Raw genomic sequence first — 17,234 nt, forward strand, 5'->3', positions numbered from 1 at the left:
GGCCGGGTCGCTGCCGTGGGGTGGGACGCGGGTGCACGCGTGGCGTGGAGTTCACAGCCGCTGCAATTGGTCCGGAGAAGCAGCTGGGTGACACTCGGGGGGGGTGGGGGGGTGGGGGGGTTGGGTGTCACCACCCTCCAGGTCAAAATCAGCTCCATCAGCGGGCAGAGGGCGAGCCCTGCGTGCTGCACGCACCCCAAAAATAAACGCTGGCATCGCCGGTTGGCATCAGGGAGTGCTGGGGGGTGGGGGGGGGGGGCCGCGCTGCCCCCGCGCTGCTCGCGTTGTTTCGGGGCTTTGCTGGGCCCGCAGCGACGCTCGCTGGATGCCGGCAGCAGTGCTGCACCCGGCCCCGCTGCGACCCACACGGCTCTCAGCCCCACAACCCCCCCTTCCCACCCCCATAGCCCCTCTCGTCCCCCCCACAGACCCGCAGCCTCCCTCATCCGCCCCAAAGCCTCGAACCCCTTAACCCACCCCCCCACCCCATAGCCCCCTTCCACACCTTCCAACCCTCAAAGCCCTTGTCCCAATTCCCCCAAACCCCCATCCCCCATAACCCCACTTACCCCCCGCTCCAGCCCCCTAACCCTCCAGAACCCCCATACCCCCCTTCCACACCTCCCACCCCCCAAACCCCAGACCCATGCTTGGAACCCCCAAAGCACCCACAGCCTCACCCACCCCAACCCCCACCTCCCAAACCCCACAGCCCCTTCGCAAGCCCCACTCCAAACCACAACTGCCCCCACCCCTCGCCCCAAACCTCCCCCCATCTCAGGGGGCGGGACCTAAAACCACCGGAGGGCGGAGCCTAAAAGGGGCGTGGTCTTAAGCTGGGCTGGAGCGGAACTTGATGCCGCGGCGGGGGCGTGGCCTAGCGCAGAGGCGTTGCCTACACGTTGGAGGCGTGGCCTAACGCGGGGGAGTGGTCCACACTGGGGGCGTGGCCTGTCCCAGGGAGGGCGTGGCCTAACCCCCGCTCTCCTGACGGACTACAGCTCCCGGCATGCCCCGCGCGCAGCCCGGCTTCCGGCGGGGCCGGCCCTGGGGAGCGGCGGAGCTCAGCCGGCGGCCGCGGGCACAGGTGAGGGCGGTGCGGCCGTGTCTGCCCGCGCCGTGAGCGGAGCGAGAGAGGGGCAGCGCGGGGTCGCGGGGCTCCGTGCGGCGGGGCCGTGACCCGGAGCCCGCGGTGCCGCCTCCTTTCCCGGTCGCGCTCGGCTCTCGTGCTGTGCTTTGTCCGCTCCGTCCCGCGGAGCTCTCCGTGGGTTCGGCCTTTTGTTTCGCTTCGCGTAGGGCTCGGCTCCCCGCAGCCCTCGGGAAGGGGACCCCGGGCCGCGCGGTGTCCCCGTTTCGCCGGGAGCTCCCGTTGCTCTTTGGACGCGCTCCTCCCCGGATCGCCTTCGAGAGCAGGCGGGACCCAGAGCTGCCGCTTTCCGGAGCTTGAGGTCCTCCTTCAATGAGTGGGGGAGCAGAGAGGGGCGAAATAGGGCGAAACAGCGCAAAACAGGGCCCCTCGTGATGGGAGTGAAGTTAACACTCAAGCGGCCGCAGCAGCACCCCAGCATCCCCCCCTTCCCATCCCGTCCTCTCCACCGGTGCTGGAAGTGGCTGCGTGGATTCGTGTGAACTGAAGGTGCCCACGGCACTGCTGTGCAGTGAGCTTCCATCCCGCACTGCCACGGCGCAGGGCTGTACCTGGACACGCTGCTTCTGTCCCCACTGGATCCCTCTGTGCTTCGGGGTGTGCTGGGGGGCCCTCCGCTGGTGGTTTCTTCCCCTGGAAGGGTGCTTGCACGATGCTGGAGGAGGACAGCTAATTAGAGCCGAGTCGTTTTCCCTTAGATCTCTGATTAGAAGCAGGAGAGACGTGGCTTGCTCCCCGTGGGCTTCATCTACCTGGTGCTGGCAGCATCCTGCTCACAGCTCAGCGAGGTCACGGCCTTACTGATGGATTTAGTTCATAACCTTGCATTCCGAATCAGTTTTGAACGTGGAGCCCTGTAGTTATCAACCCAAAAAACCACAAACCGACCCCAGAAGGCGACCTCACTCTCAGGCACATTGAAAGGCAATTTCCTCAGCTCAGCTGCACCATCTCAGAGCAATATCCACCTCTGGGGTGGGGGTGTCAGGTGAGTGCTGTCAGGCTGCCCGGCCTCGTGGAGTTTAGAGCTCAGCTATGGCTCCAGGCCATCCGCTTTTCTGTCACCTGTGCAGCACTGGGTGAGGACAGCTGATAGAGGGGGGATGCAGGGGAACTCGTACCTGCTCAGCATCGTGAGCAGCGGTTTTTGCTGCTGTTCTGTTCTGCTTGTCTCATAAATTATGGGCTGTTTTCTGATGATGGAGACAGGTGCGTGGGTTGGAAAAGTCTGCTCGTACAGCCGGCCTGGGTCAGGGCTGGCTCCAGCCAGGCTGCAGTGAGGTGAGGAGAGATGGATGCAGGTCAGGAAAGCAGGAGCAGGGAGTGCTGCAGCTCCAGCACCCGACGCCTGTGATTACGTGAATCAGGATTACACAGCAGGTATTCCTGCAGGGAGCTGCTGGCAGAGGGGCTGCCGTGTCTGTGGCAGCTCAGCGTGGACGTGAGGGCTGTTGGCTTGCTTTACTGTGCTGCTTATCTAAGGAGCAGGATTCCTCGTGTGGCTGCGAGCTCTCGGCCTTCCCGTTGCCAGGCAGGGCAGCAGCACCGTGCGGTCACACGTGGATGGTGCTGTGTCCTTCCAGCACTCCCTGCTGCTCACCCTGGTGGGCTTTGGCTGCGTGCAGCCCCTTCTGTTGGTCAGTCTCTGTCTTCAGAATTACTTGGGAGGGCCGTGGTGCATTGTGATTGCTGCTTGGCTGTGTTCAAAGCATCCCCGTGGCAGGTAGCTTCGTTTGGTGCCCTTCTGCCTTTCAGGCTGCTTGCACGGAGCTGCTGAGAGCCAGGCCTGCCCTGGGTGCCCGCAGACCATGGGGCTGTGAGTCCCACGGGGTGGGAGGTGGGCTTTCATTGCCCGCCCTCGGGGCTATTGCTTCCTCTGTAGAAGAGCTGTTTCCTTCCTGCAGTGGAGCATGTTCAAGCCAGCCAGGCTGGTGCTGCACCACTGCATTTTGAGATTCACCACTGCTCGGCAGGGATGCCCAGGGCACGGAGTGCCTCGAGGAGATGGCAGGACGTGGTCTGCCTGGGGGAGAGGTGTGCTTTAGCAGACTGTGAGTTTAGCTGGCCTGTGAGTGAGCTGGAGCAGCTCACAGGTGCTGTGTGGCAGGCTGTGCTGTGCTCTGCATCCCGGCCCTGCAGCACAAAGCAGTGCTGGGAGCAGAGCTGCCCCGTGTGCCCATCTGTCCGTGCTGGAGGTGGGGGCTGTGCTTTGGAAATGCTTTTAATTGTGCAGGGAGCAGGTGGCTTGCTGTGGCACGGCTCACAGAGCAGAGCTGTTTGTTCCCAGGGAATGGGAGCAACGAGGGGCAGAGGGAACTGGTAGAACTGGAATGCCAGGCTGTGAGCGTGGGCTGGGGGGTGCACGGGGCCCAGTGGGTCAGTGCTTGTTGGCACTGTGGGTATTGCTCCCGAGTGCATCGGAGGGGTTTAAGTAACAGCTTGGAAGTAGAGGCTTGAAATCATCCTGTAAATGTGAGGGAGGGAGCCCTGTTTTGCCCGGATCTCAGAGCAGCTCAGGTGGAGGTGAGGCTGCGGGGTGGGAAGGGACAGCAGAGCCCCTCTGGCCCAGTGTGGCTGCAGACGGTGCTCCGTGCAGCGCAGAGCTCTGCCCTTTGGGTCTCCCTGGGTGCTCTGCCCTTTGGGTCTCCCTGGGTGCTCTGCCCTTTGGGTCTCCCTGGGTGCTCTGCCCTTTGGGTCTCCCTGGGTGCTCTGCCCTTTGGGTCTCCCTGGGTGCTCTGCCCTTTGGGTCTCCCTGGGTGCTCTGCCCTTTGGGTCTCCCTGGGTGCTCTGCCCTTTGGGTCTCCCTGGGTGCTCTGCCCTTTGGGTCTCCCTGGGTGCTCTGCCCTTTGGGTCTCCCTGGGTGCTCTGCCCTTTGGGCTGTGGCTGTGCAGCACTACGTGCACTGGAGGAGCCCTGCGTGCGTTCACTCCCTTCCCTTGCACTGAGAAGTGTTTGCTCATGGCCACGTGAGCAACGAATTGAGGAACCAGGGCAGGACTGAAGCCAGCTGCTGCTGCCCCGGGCTGGCTGTGGCAGAGCTCGGGGACCCCACGGCTCTGTTTCCTTCTGAGCGAGGTGTTGGGGTTGTGCTGGGGGTCCAGCTTTGGGCTGCTGTGTTGGAGCTGAGCTCTGCGGGCTTTGGCTGCTGGTGAGGGGCTCTTTGCTGCAGATGTGGAGGTGTGGGATGCAGAGGTCGGTGGTTAAGGCAGTGATAAAAACCTCCTGCAGCTCATTTCACCCCCTCTGGAGATGGGGGGCTGCATGGTCGTGGTACCACCAAATAACCCTGTGTTCCCAGTGGTGGCAGCTGGCCGTGGCTCCGGGCTTCTGCCTCCCGGGGCAGACACAGAGCTGCTTCTGGAGTCTGAAAAAGTGAAGTGCTTTGCTTTATTTCTGGTTCCCGTGGATCGCTGTGGGTTGGGGTCCTGCTGGGGTTGGTTTCCCTGTTCAGGAGCCTTCCTGTGTGGTGCTGGCTGGGATGGCAGCTGTGGGTGGAGGGAACGGGGCCATTTGTAACTCATGCTGGCACTTATCAGAGGGCTGTGTGTGCCAAGCAGAGCACCAGCACTGATAGCTGTGCTGGGGGAGGGGGGTCAGCAAACCTGCTCTCACGTCCAAGGACACAGCAGTGGAGCAGAACAAAAAGGCCAAATCCAGAGCAGGGGAGGGCTCAGCAGAAACCCAGAGCTCAGTGCTCATTTTAAGGGTTTGTTGTTGGGTTTTTTTTCCCCTGTTTCTCTGGATTTTGCAGTGCTGGCTGTGGCTCCAGGCAAGCACTGCGAGGTGAGCTGCCTGCCAGGCCTCTCCCTATCTCCCACGTGCTTCCCATCGCTGTGCTGATTGAGGTCAGGAGGTCTGGCTGTGCTGCAGAGGTCTGTGGCTATTTGGGGGTGCTGCAGTGCCGTGGTTTGTGGGGGTAGCAGTGTGTGCACTGTGCTCTTGGCTATCTCGATGCATTAACGTGCACTTTGGTGATGCGTTGTCCTTCTGTGGATGACCAGAACCTCGTTAGCAGCCTGGTTTAATTCCATCAGCTGTAGCCCCCAGGCTTTGTTTTTGTTTTTTTCTCATCATCTTTTGGCTTGCTTGATCTCTGATCTCTGCAGGTGAGTTTTCTCGTTCACTCCATCATCCCAAATCCACTCTGGCAGCGTTAGATCTCTGTGCCACCCACAGGCACACGGTGCAGGAGCACATCCACTGCTTTCCTGGGGACCCCACTGTCACAAGTGCTGCATCTGCAGTGAGGAGCTGCTGCTTCCCTTAGCTGCTCTGCGAGCATTTCTCCCACCTGCCTGTTGGAGTGTGCCATGCATTGACAGCTGCCGTTTGCAGCTCTCTTTCTGGATTTGTCCCTTCCTGAGTGCTGAGCAGCTGTCCTGCCCCCAGCAGGGGCATCTGAGCAGCTGCAGCGCTGCAGGCCGTGTCCTGGGTGGAGGTGGTGGGACTTGAAGTGCTCTTCAAGGCACTGCTGTGGAGCAGAGGCTGAGCTGGTGTGCTGCCTCGCTGCTGTTTTCTGCACTGACTGTTGTTAGCAAAATGAAACACCTGGAAGCGTGGCGAGTGAGTTTGCTTTCGCTTCGTGGGTGCTTGCAGTGTGGATCAGTGCTGGACCGTGATCCTCGGGCTGCTGGGTGTGTGTCAATGCTCTGCCCTGTGTCAATGCTCTGCCCCAGCTGTAGTTTGGGGGTGTTATAAGGACATCGTGGCTCTCCTCTGTGTGCTTTTCCCCTAGAGCAGGGGGAGAAGCAGCACGCTTTGGGCTTGCTACATGAGAGCCCTGATGGGCACGTGTTGGGAATGGGGACAGGAGGGAGGAGCTGGGGTGCAGGTGGTGATGTCCTGCTTGCACTGGGGGTGTCACAGCTGCACGACAGCTGGGAATAACAACGAGCCCCACGCTGCCATGCTTCTGGGTGCACGTGGAAGCATCTCTCCATCCTTTGAAAGATGCTCTTTGGTGTTGGGGAGGAGACGAGCAGCCCAAGATCAGGACCAGCATGAGTGCAGAGTGGCACAGCTAATGAGCTTCACTGTAGAGCATCCAAGGGCTCCGGGCACGGGCTGCTGCAAATGGGGACATGAGGAAGCAGCAGAGGCCAGATCCCTGCCCACGCTGTGCCTCTTGCAACTGGTTTACACCCGGCTTGTTCTTCTGACTGCTGGAGCAGGGCTGCAGCCCGGCCTTTGCTCCAGGTGCTGCTGCAGGGGGGGGTGGGCAGGGCTGGGCTGTGCCATGCCCCAGCTGCAGCGTGCTCTGAGCTGTGGGAATAGTGCTGAGAACACAGCGTGACACCACGGCTCGCTTCTGCTGCATCACCATGCCACGAGTTCAGAGCGGGGTCGGCAGAACAAGATGTGTTTGTAGATGGGTGCAGAAAGCTGCAAAAAAAAATGCAGAGTAGGCAGGCCAAGGTGTCGAGGACTGGGGGGGGGTGCAGCTGAGGGGTGTGAGCATCCCGGGGCAGTGCCTGGAGCACGTGGCTCAGTGCAATTATACTCACATCTGAGTGCTCAGACACAGGAATCTGGTGGGCCTGCACACGGGCTGTGCTACAAGCACAAAGTGACACCCAGGTTTTCTCAGGGGTGGGGGGAGGGGAGGTCTGGTGGTAGGGGGTGACAGTAAGTTCCCATCGTGCAAGGTGGGTTGTGTCTGACTGCTGTGGAGTGGTTTCTGCGTTCGCAGCTCCCAGCTAGCACTGCAGCACAGCGTGCATTGCATCACCCGGTGCTTTGCTGAGAGCTTTCCCAGCGAGGCGGGGAGGTGTGTGCCCACTTGGCATCCTGCTGGATGCTGCTCCCCCTGCTCCAACCTCACTTCTCTTTCCTTCTCCTTCTGCCTGCAGCCAGCTCTCTGGGTTTAGCTCCGTGGTGGAGATGCTTCTGGCTGTGCTGTCTGCTGGTGACACATGTCCTTGGTGCACGCAGCAGTGCTGCCCTGAGCACACTGCCACCATCAGTATTCCAGGCACGAGCACGGCCCTGGCAATGTGCAGAGCTCAGTGCAGCCTGCACAGGAATGCCCTTGAAAGGCAAATTAAGCCGAACTCCCCGGTGGCTTTGGGCAGCAGCAGGGCTGCTGTCATCTCTGCTGAGGATGAAGTAGGTTTTGAGGTGTCTGCTTTTGCTTCTCTTCTGCTTTCCCTTCCCAGAAGGCCTGAGCTGCAGATGCCCTGTGCTGTGGGGCTGCAGCTGGGGGGGGGCTGTGTGCAGGTGCCTGGAGATACGTGCACCTCTCAGCCTTCAACGAGGAGCACTCACTGTCACTGCTGTGCGTGCTGTCCTTGCTCACACGGCACTTGGAGCAGGCCTCACTGGGCACACGTGCTAAACCAGACCTCCAGCACACGTGTGCGTTTTAGCAGTGCTCCTGGATTAAAGCAGAGGGGTTCTCAGAGCGTTTCTGAGCGACTTCAGGATAAGCTGCCTCTGAAATGAGCTCGCTGAGCTGCGGTTTCCAGCCGTGCTCTGAGCACTGGTGCCTTTGTGGAGGAGCTCTCCCTGTGTTGGAGTCCTGCAGCAGTGCCTGGCTGATCTGTGCAGCATTTCCAAAGCACTGAGTGTGTCTCTATCCGGATCCAGGCACATCCCCATTTCTCTGGACTCTGTTCCTCTCACACCTCATTTCAGAACTCTCCCCATGCAGCAGCCGGGCTCAGTGCTGAGATCCCAGTTCCTCCTCGTGGTCCCTCTCCCCAGCACGTTGTGCATTGCTGCTCTCATCGCTCTGGAAGGATGTGCTGTTCCCTTTGCAGCACGCACAGATCCTGGTGGACGTGCAGATGTGAAGGACTGATGCTTTGTCCCAGCTTTCCTTCCCACGCACCGTGTGGCAGAGGGGCAGTGCCACTCTTTTGGCTGGGATTTTTTGGGGGGTCTCTGCTCTGGGTGCTCTGCACAGTGCTGTTTGGTGCTGGTGAAGAAGTGAAGTGTGGGCTTTGGTCACGCCTGGAATTCTCATCTGAGTGTCAGTTGTGTTTCCTGTCTCCATAGGAATTGCTGAGGACGTCAGTGCACGGGAGGAATGGAAGAGAACGCTGGTGAGTGCTCTGATGCTGTGCCTGCTCCTTCCTTGGGTAAGCACTGCAGTGAACCTCGTTATTTTGAACCTCACGCCTTTAATTAAGTGTAGATGATCAGCAAATGAGATGGTTTGGCGGCCGCGTCAGCTGCAGCTCTGCTGTATGGATGGTGTGGACTGGAGCTGATGGAGCTGTGTGCTGTGGTCTGGAAGATCTCTTCTGAAATATCCCTTCCCTGCAAGCTGGAATTGGACTCTTGAATATCCCAGGCTCTCGAAAACAAGTAACATCCCCTTCCTTAGTAGGTAGGAGGCCAGGAGCATTGAGCTGGTGTGATTGGAGCAGGGCAATGACAAGTCAGAAGGAGGAATCTGCTCCTGGTAGCTCCTGATCTTGCTGTGTTTATTTCCCTGGGCTGCTCTGTCTTGCAGAAGATGTGAGGTTTTTAATTAAAATTTGGCTTTCAGGCTCTCGCTTCAGGCCCTGATTACCACTCGCCCTGAGGCGAGCAAGCTCATTCCTTTCAGCTTTAACCTAAGGATTTGGTTTCCTCTAAAACCAGCAGATTTTTTGGCTCCAGATGTTCTTGAATGAGTATTCCAACCCCTCGCCTAAACTGGCCGTGGGAGCACTGGTTTTTCCACCACCATTTTTTCCATTACCACTGAGGTGGGGCTGTGCAGTGGGCAGCCATCTCCACGAGCACTCACCTCACATCTCTGCACCACGATGACTCCAAACTCGCAGCGAAGTGCAGCTCTGTGCCCACAGAGGTTATTTGCAGACTCCTCCTGTGCAGTCAGGTGATGCCATCCTTGAAGCTCGAGAAGCGATGCGCGTGTCGGCAGTGCGTGCTGCGCTCGGGGTGCCAGGTCTTGCCTTCGTGCAAAGCTGCTTGGACAGAGCTGAGTGTGTGTGCCTGAGGGCACATCAGGCTTATAATCCTGGTGGCAGGCACTGCTGCTGTGCCCTCTAATCGTTAGTGTGTAAGGTGCCCATTGAAGTGGTGGTGATGTCTCCCCTGCAGTTTGCTTGGGGCAAACTGATCCCGGGTGCAGCCTCCGTGGGGAGGTGGGAGAGGTGGCCGTGCAGATGGCAGCTTGCTGCTCAGCCCTGGGGTGCAGGCAGCAGCAGGGCGAGTTGTTCCACCCCTCCAGCCTTCACAGCGTGGCTTTGAGCTGCACTTTGGGCTGTGCTTGTTCCCCAGGAGCCGGCCTCTGCTGGGGCTGCCCGTGGCTAGCTGTGTGTGTGTCACAAAGCTTCACGTCCCTCCTTGCCCCGTGTCTTGGTGGGCTGGAGCCTGTCGAGCTGCCAGGAGCTCTGTTTGCTGATGGGAGCAGTGCCCGTGGGCTGGGATGTGAAAGGCCTTACGTTCTGCCCCCATCTCATCAGCTGAAGTAGAACTGCTTCAGCTGTGCGAGTTCAGGATGGAGAACCTGGACTCGGTCTTCTTGTGCACAGGGCCCCTGACCATGAAGCTTTGTGTCCTCAGTGCTGGGAGCTGACAGCTCAAAGCAGGGTGAACAAACGGGTCTCTCATTGCTATTTTTGTTTAATTACTTTGCTTTTAAGGACGCTCATTCTCCAGGTGCTGCTAAGCTCAGGACTCCGGGGTTGCTCCGGGCACTGGGGCTGGAGATGAGGTAAGGCAGAGCTGCGTGCAGGAGCTGAAGCCGTGCCCTTTGCTCCTGCAGAGCCTGGTGCTTTTTGATGCTGTCCTTAACTTGGTTGTACATTAACTGCACTCCCAATGCTGCATGGCTGGCTTTTGTTTTAACCGCATTGGCACGTGTTCAGAGCTGGTGTGCTTCGAATGGCCACTGGGACTGCACAGTCGAGCAGAAATCCTTTTTAGCTGTCAGGCTTCACTGGCCACAGTGGGTGGGGGAGCTCCTCTTGGCTGGATGCCTCGGCTAATTAAAAATGAAGTGCACTGTTGTCTTCAGGCTTTAATTCGTGCTCGCCCCCAAGGACCGGTGGGAGCGCGGTCTCCAGGCTTCTGCAGGGAGGCTTCAGAGCGTGTAGGTGCACATTTCAGAGCAGGTCCGCAGCGTTTGCCCTCCACTCTACCCTGGGTTGTTTTTCCAAGCAGCAGCTTCTTGCCAGCCTCGACCCTGAGCACGTGCCTGCACTTGGTTACCACGTGGGCTGATGGCGGTGATCCGGACCTGCGTGTGGCTGCTCTGCTCTCGGATGGAGGGACTGAGCAAAGCCGGGTTGTTTCACTGCAGGCAGTGCTGCTGATGGGCATCAGCATAGAGAGCATGAGAGGTGTCCCACACGGCAGCAGCCCGCACTGATTGGCCTTGTGACGAGACCCTGGTGCTGCTGGGTGGTGCTGTGGGACCCGTGGGGGACAGCAGGAAGGAAGTGGCAGGAGCTGAGAGCTGAGAGGAGGTGGCAGTGATTCGGGGTCAGTGTGAAGTCAGGGCACTGCCCGAGCTGCCCCATCGGCGGGGGGATGGGGATGGTGGGAGCAGTGTGTGGGTTCTAAAGATCCCCGTGGTGTGGGGCCGAGCGTCCCTCCTTCCCACGGTCCCACCTACACAGCTATCTGCTGAACAGGACTGGCACTGCAGTGTCTCCCCCAGTTCAGATCCCTCGTGGCCGCAGGGAGCTGCAGCGCCGCACTCATTTTCAGTGTGTGTCTCTCCCTGAGGCTGCTGCCCTCTCAAGGTGGCACGAGCTGTGTTTCAGCCCTTTCCTTCGTGCAAGTGGTGCAGTGGCCTAATGAGGACACAGGCTGAGAGCTACAGAATGAGCAGCTTGCATGTCCAGCACAGCCCGAGCCTTTCTCCAAGGGAGGCTTTGCTCTGGGGACCTTCAGTGCTCCAGTTGCCAGCAGATGCTCCGGTGTTGGGGAAATTGCATGTGCAGATGGAGTTGCAGATCCCTTCTCGTTGGGAGCACCAGCCCTGCTGCTCCTTCGGGTAATGCCCTGCGGGGAGGGTTTGTCCTCCAGGAAGGCACGAGCCACGATTCCCTCATGAGATGCAGTGTATTATGTATACAGCACTATAACTGCTTTGTGCAATACAATAGAAGAGCCAAAGTGGTCAAAGTGTCTGAGATTAAACGTTTAATTACGGCTGAAGTGTCCTATTCTGCAAACGAGCAAGAGAGGCAGAACCCGCCCGCGCCGGGGACGCGATTACCAGAGGGCTGCGCTGATCTCATCTGGGACCATTTGACTTTTAAACGAGGTGCAGCACTGGCTAACCTGCCTGAATGCATTGCTGGAAGTAGGTGAGTGCACTTGGCAGGTCAGCAGAGCCCTCTGGGACACGATCCTGACGCTCTTTTGTTCTTCAGCTCGCAGTTCCCAGGGTGTGTGGGGCCCTTCGTGGGATGCCCACGCTGCTCTGCCCCCTGTGGCTGCAGCACCTCGTTCTGGGCTGCTCTGAAGCTGTGGGTGCAGGGTTTGTGCAGGGTGGATGCCGATGCTGTGTGAGAGGTGTTGCACCTGCTGCAGTGCTCAGATTGAGTTGAACAGTTTCCTTGTATCAAGAGATAAGGATGTAGGACGTGTAATCAGTCCGGGCTGACTCGCTGGGACGTGGCTTGGGAAGCAGGGCACTGCTGGAGGGCGGGGGTTCCCAGTCCTGAGCTCAGAGCTGAAGCTCACCTTGCCCTCTGCAGTGCTGTTTTCTGTAGTACACCACCACATTTCAGCAGTGGATCCCATCGGGGCTGGGGCTGGAGGAGAGGCCTGCCTGGAACCGGAGGTGTGAGGGCTTGGTTTCAATGAAGCCATCGTTGTTAGCATTTTTTGGGTCACGCAGTGATGCCCGCGATGAATGGCAGGCCTGGCCTGTGGGGTGGGATGCTGTCACTAACACTGCTGCCCTCTCGAGTGGGGTTGGCTGAACAAAGCTGCTCTGGCCGTCATGTTGGGAAGGAGCCCGGCTCTGATTTCTGGAGGTAGCTTTTGTCTCCTCAGACACTGAGCACAACTTGAAGCCCAGCTCCTGGGGTGGCTTTGTGCAGGCGATAACCGCGGGTTAATGGGTGCGAGGAGAGCGTGGGAAAAGCAGCCCCCCATCCTGGCTGTGCCTTGCCTGCTTTCTAGAGGACTTGCCAGCTGGGTTATGGGGACGTTGCATTCCCCTGCGCGTTACAAACGATGGGTGCCTGAGCTCCGTTTTGCCTCCTGCAGACGGCACGGCGCTGCAGCCCCGGTGGGTCCTGGTGCTCGGGGCGGGTCTGGGTTTGTGCCTCGGGGTAATGCAGCGTTATTAGGGTAATGAGGCCGTTTCCTTGCGGCAGTCGCTGTCCTTCTGTCCCGTAGCAGCACGACGCTGCCGTTGCGTTGGGTACACGAGAGGCGTTGCCGTTGCCAGCACGCGGAGCGATCAACGGAGGGATGCGTAGAGATGGAGACGGGGCAGTTTGTTTCTGAAGTCACGAAGGACGCCGGAATCCGCGCTTAGCTCTGCAGCCGAGGCAGTGCTTCGCCCGGGACGTTTTCCTGGGGGATGAACGCGGCTGATCGCAGCGAAGCGCGTGGGTCCTCCGGCGTTGCGTGGGAGCGAGGAGGGAACGGCGGCGCTGGGCGGGGTGCAGTGCTGCCGCGCGGCCGCCAGGGGGCGACCGGGAGTCGGGCGGGGGGCGGCCCGCGGAGCTCCGGGCGACATAGGGGGGAATAATGGGGGAAAATAATGGGGGAAATGGGGCTGCGAGGAGCTGGGGGGGTCGGAGATAGTAAGGGGAGGCTTTAAGTGGTGCAGCACGTGCCGACTGGTGGGGAGCACAGCAGCTGGCTCTGTCTGAGCGCTGCGTGTTCGAGGGGTTAAGTTGCATTTCGCTTTGTGGAAGGATGGAAAATCTCTCGAAGTAATTAAGTTAAAATGCCGATGCTAATGAACGGCTTTTAAAGCTGGGGCTGTCTGGGGGGGTCGGTGGGAATCCCCCCCTTGAGTCGATGGCAGCAGGGCCTAAGGAGCAATGCTGCAATTATTAGTCTGGAATGATGTTGAACACGAAGCTAATCCCGTTATCTTGCAAATATTGAGGAAACTGCTTGCTCTGGATACCTCTGTAATGGGATTACTGCCGTGAGCCTGGCACCCCTGACATTCCCTGTCTGCTCGGGGCTTTGCTGTTTTACATTTTCCTGCTCGGGATGGAGCACTGATCAGCACTGATCAGCCCTCCCGTGGGTGCTTTGCAGGGGGGGGTGGGGTGCTGCTTTTCAGCAGTGCTGCAGTATTTCTTTTTTGGGGGAAAAGCCCCTTTGACAACCAGCATCCTCCCACCTCACAAAGCCATTCCCTCCTCCGCAGCGAAGATCCCTCGAGCCCATCTCTAAGGAAGAGGGCTGGAGGACGAGGATGGAGTGAGGCTTTTATCTGCTGTGCCTTCCTGGCAATGAGTTCAGTGAGTTCTGTCCCTGGGCTGTCGTGTCACAGCATGAGAAGGACACACTGGGACAGGGCACGAGGATGGAGCACCTCTGCTATGGGGAAAAGCTGCAGGGGGTGAGGGTGTTCTGGGCTCTGGATACCAGTGGGGTCTTCAGAGGGGTCGTCCTGGGGGTCAAGAGAGCTCAAGAGCCACAGTGATCTGGCAGCGAGGAAACGAAGGCCCTAATGAGTAAGCCTGTGTGGCTTGGCTGTGAGCTTGCTAGCTCACATACCTGGAATAGCAGCGTGCTGTAACTCTTATGCTGCACAAATGGTCCAAGGTGAGCAAATATTTGCAGGCTCGTGGCTCAGGCTGTAGCAGAGGCAGTCCCAGTGGGCAGACCTTTATCCGTGTGTCCCACCAGCAGTGCTGCAGCTGTGCAGAGCAGCAGTGCTGTTTGGTGGGGTCAGGTTAGGACTGTGGGCTGTTGTTTCGGGATCCTGCCCGTCGCTGCAGGCCCCCAGGAGCAGCACTGGGGTGGAGGAATTGGCTGCGGGTGTGGGAGAAGTGAGGGGTCCTGCTTGCAGCGGGGCAGCGACCTCAGGGAGAACTTGCTGCCAGGTGATGACGAGCTGTGCCTTGCAGATTGTTGGTATTATCTCATCTTGGGCCGTTTCCTTTAATTATATGAAATGTCCTTGACACTGTAAACAATTGCTGTGGCATTGTCTGTGCAGCACTGTGAGTCAAAGATGACGCATGAGCGGTGTTGGGTTGGGGAGCGGAGCTGGACACGGCGTGTGACATGAGCCGTGCGTGCCACGCTCACGGCAGCTCCGTGCTGGCAGAAAGCAGAGGGCAGGGGGCCAGCATCCAGCTCTGGGATGCTCTGGGCCGTTCTGCTGCCCTCTCCCATCAAGCAGGCTCAGAAGGGGTGAGGAAGGGGATGACCCGGGGGATGATCCACGTCTCCTGCTGGCAGCGGAGCGTTGGCTTGGCACGTGGAGCCCCATGGGTCTGAGCTCCCCGAGCGTTGTCTGGGTGCTGAGATAGGGAAGGAAGCTTGCATCGGCGTGAGTCGCAAAGCGGATGAACTGGAATGGTTCCTCTCGGAGCTGGCTTTTCTGTATTGAGCAAATATTTGTCTGCGTCGTTTCAGGAGACGGGGGCCAGGCCTGTCACTACCTGCAGGCAGTTCACGGAGGCACACTGAGCCTGGAGGGAGCTCCTGGGCCCGAAGTTGGCTTTTGCATCTCGAGCAGCACTTAGAGAGAGGTGCACGAGCTCTGAGCTGCACGGGTGCAAGAGAGAAAGAGAGTAATGTGTGCTTTTACTCGTTGGCTTGAAGGGACCGGAGCCAAATCTGTCTGCTGTTCCCTTCAGTTCCTACGCCGTGGCAGGAAACTTGCTTTTTTCTTCCCAGTGTATCTGCTCGAGATGATCAGAAGCTGAGATTGTGTGCCAAACTCGCCTTGCATTTTAATGAGGAGTTTCTGGCCCGGTCGATAATTAGGGCAGAGCAGGTGCAGTGGGAGCTGGGTGTTCCCCAGCAGCAGAACCACGGCGCTTTTGTGAGCCTCCCCAGGCAGAGCTGAGCGAGGGGCAGTGGGATGCCCTGGCAGCCGCTGCCTGCTGTGCTCATGGGGAAAAAATGTGACTTCAGAGCGTGGCTGGAGGTGCTGAAGGGTAATTGGGCTCCTCGGTGCCCGCAGGAGGAGGTGCTGACACGTGGTGCTGCAGGGTGGGTTTTGGGGGTGAGGAGTGAGTGTGTTTGCTGAGACTCCTGCCAAGCGTTGCAAGGAGGAAAGGAAGCTGGCGCTGATCCTCCTGCCCTGCTTGCACGCGGGCTTCCAGCTCAAGGTACACTTCATCTGCGAGGTCTAGGGGCAGGAGGAGAGCTCTGGGACTGCGGGTCTTGTGCTGAATGCAAGCAGGGCTCACTGCTGCTGTTTGCTTGCAGCCTGCAGTGCTTCTCAGGGCCTGTCCTGCAAGTGGAGGACTGACCCTCTGCCAAAGAGTGTGTGTGTGTACTTCCAGTGCTGTGCAGTGGGAAGCCTGAGGTGATGTTGGGTTGGCAGGTCCCTTCTGAGTCTCTTTGTTTCTGTCGTCTAAGGGAGAGCATTGTTTTGAATGGGTGAAATAGGCATTAAGCTAAGTGCTGCTTCTTCCCTGAGCGACGGAATAATTAATGTAATGTTCTCCATGTCTTTGCTTAACGTTTTCCTGGTGATGTAGCTGGAAGTGACAGATGGGCATCTCGCCTCCGAGTGCTTCGCTGTTGGCAATGTGCTGTTGCTTTGATGCCTGATGCTCTGCTGGAACGTGTCCTGTGTCTGTGCTTCCTTTGGCTCTGCCCGGTGCTTCTGTTAACGCTGCTTCAAGGTGCTCCAGAAAGTCCTTTGTTGGCTTTGGAGGTTCCCTCACCGAAGGACGGCCGTGAATCACCGCAGCCCTCGGGTTAGCCAGGATGGGAGTGAATCTTTAATTTTCAGGATTACATTCCTTAGTGTTCCCTCGCCTGTAAACAGGAAAATATTTAGCATATGCAGTGAGTAATTAGGGCGAATGGTGAGGAGGCACTGAAGGTGTGTTTGCAGTGCTGTGTCCCACTTCTTCCGTTGGGAAACAGGGCTGGGGGATGCTCTGACCTCCCGTCCTTGCCCTAGACCCATCACACTGTGTTACCCTGTGACGGGTGGGTGCTCCTTTTGTTCTCTGCACCGCTTTCCAGCTGGGCTGCTCCCTCTGCAGCACGAGGATGACCACGCTCAGCCCAGCTCCGCTCCTGGGCGGTGTAGGACCACGTTGGCCATGGGATGCTGACACCCCCAGCACGGAGCACACAGAGCAGGATGCTCCTTGGCCTGGCAGCCCTATCACTGACCCACCAGTGGGGACGAGGGGATGGGAATGCTCTGTGACATGGGAGTTTCCCACTTGGAAGAGTCGCAGGAAGCGCGGAGGGAAACACGTGGCTCGGGAGCGCTTACCTCAGCGCTCCGTCCCATCCGAAGCAGCGCGCGTTCATCAAAGAGTGCAGGACCTGAACAATGTGGTGCCAGCTGGCTTATAAATAAACTCGCTTCCGTTTCCACGCCGGCACCGGGCTGGCCGTAATACCACGAGAGGGGAAAGGAAGAGCGTCACGTTGTTGGCTTGTGACCTTTGAGCCCGAGCAGCCAGCATGCGAAGCATCAGCCCGCTGCCATCATGTGCAGCTCCTCTGCATCTCCTCCTGAGCACAGCCCAGAGGTGCCCCCCTCTGCGGGCAGCTTCGTGTTGTCTTCACACTCTTCCTCCTTCTGCCAATCCGCCGAGCTTGGCTGGCGAGCACATGGAGATGAAGGACGTCCAGAGTTGGCTGCCTCCTCCTCTCCTCCCTTCAGCCCCGGGGAGACGCTCCCGTGGGCACTGGGACTTCCCGTTGGTATCTGGGGCTTCCTGCAGTGCCTGCTGATGGGCTGGGAAGGAAAACGCCCGGTATCGCTGGGCTCCGTCTGCGGGGACGGGAGAACACAACAGCCCTTGGTGTGCCCGTGGCTGAATCACGCAACCTGAGTCACTGGAGATGAATGCGGCGTTTCACGTTGGTGCGAACTGAAATGTGAACAGCAGTGTCACTATTAGAGCAGCTAATAATACTTGTGCTCGTTACGGGTTTCATTAGGTCCTTAAAGTGAAACAAGCCAGAAGAGTTCCTCCTGAGGTGTGTATGAGCA

General features: G+C 58.8%; 1 protein-coding gene across 2 annotated transcripts in view; it reads left to right on the forward strand.

Moving 5' to 3' along the window:
• The first annotated feature begins 1,035 nt into the window (after window positions 1–1,035).
• Window positions 1,036–17,234, forward strand: part of PHACTR4 (phosphatase and actin regulator 4) — a 34,931-nt gene continuing 18,732 nt past the window's right edge. The window contains exons 1-2 of one of the 2 annotated variants that reach the window (XM_065744727.1): window positions 1,036–1,087; window positions 8,144–8,190. In XM_065744727.1, coding sequence (XP_065600799.1) covers window positions 8,175–8,190 — 16 coding nt within the window. In that variant the 5' untranslated portion in view covers window positions 1,036–1,087; window positions 8,144–8,174. Of the gene's footprint in view, window positions 1,088–8,143; window positions 8,191–9,744; window positions 9,816–17,234 lie in introns of those variants that run through there. The other variant, XM_065744728.1, reaches the window with a different exon arrangement.

The sequence above is a fragment of the Cyrtonyx montezumae genome, unplaced genomic scaffold (assembly GCF_038088225.1).
Source record: "Cyrtonyx montezumae isolate F1298 unplaced genomic scaffold, pur_monq_1.0 scaffold_31, whole genome shotgun sequence".
Classification (NCBI taxonomy): Eukaryota; Metazoa; Chordata; class Aves; order Galliformes; family Odontophoridae; genus Cyrtonyx; species Cyrtonyx montezumae.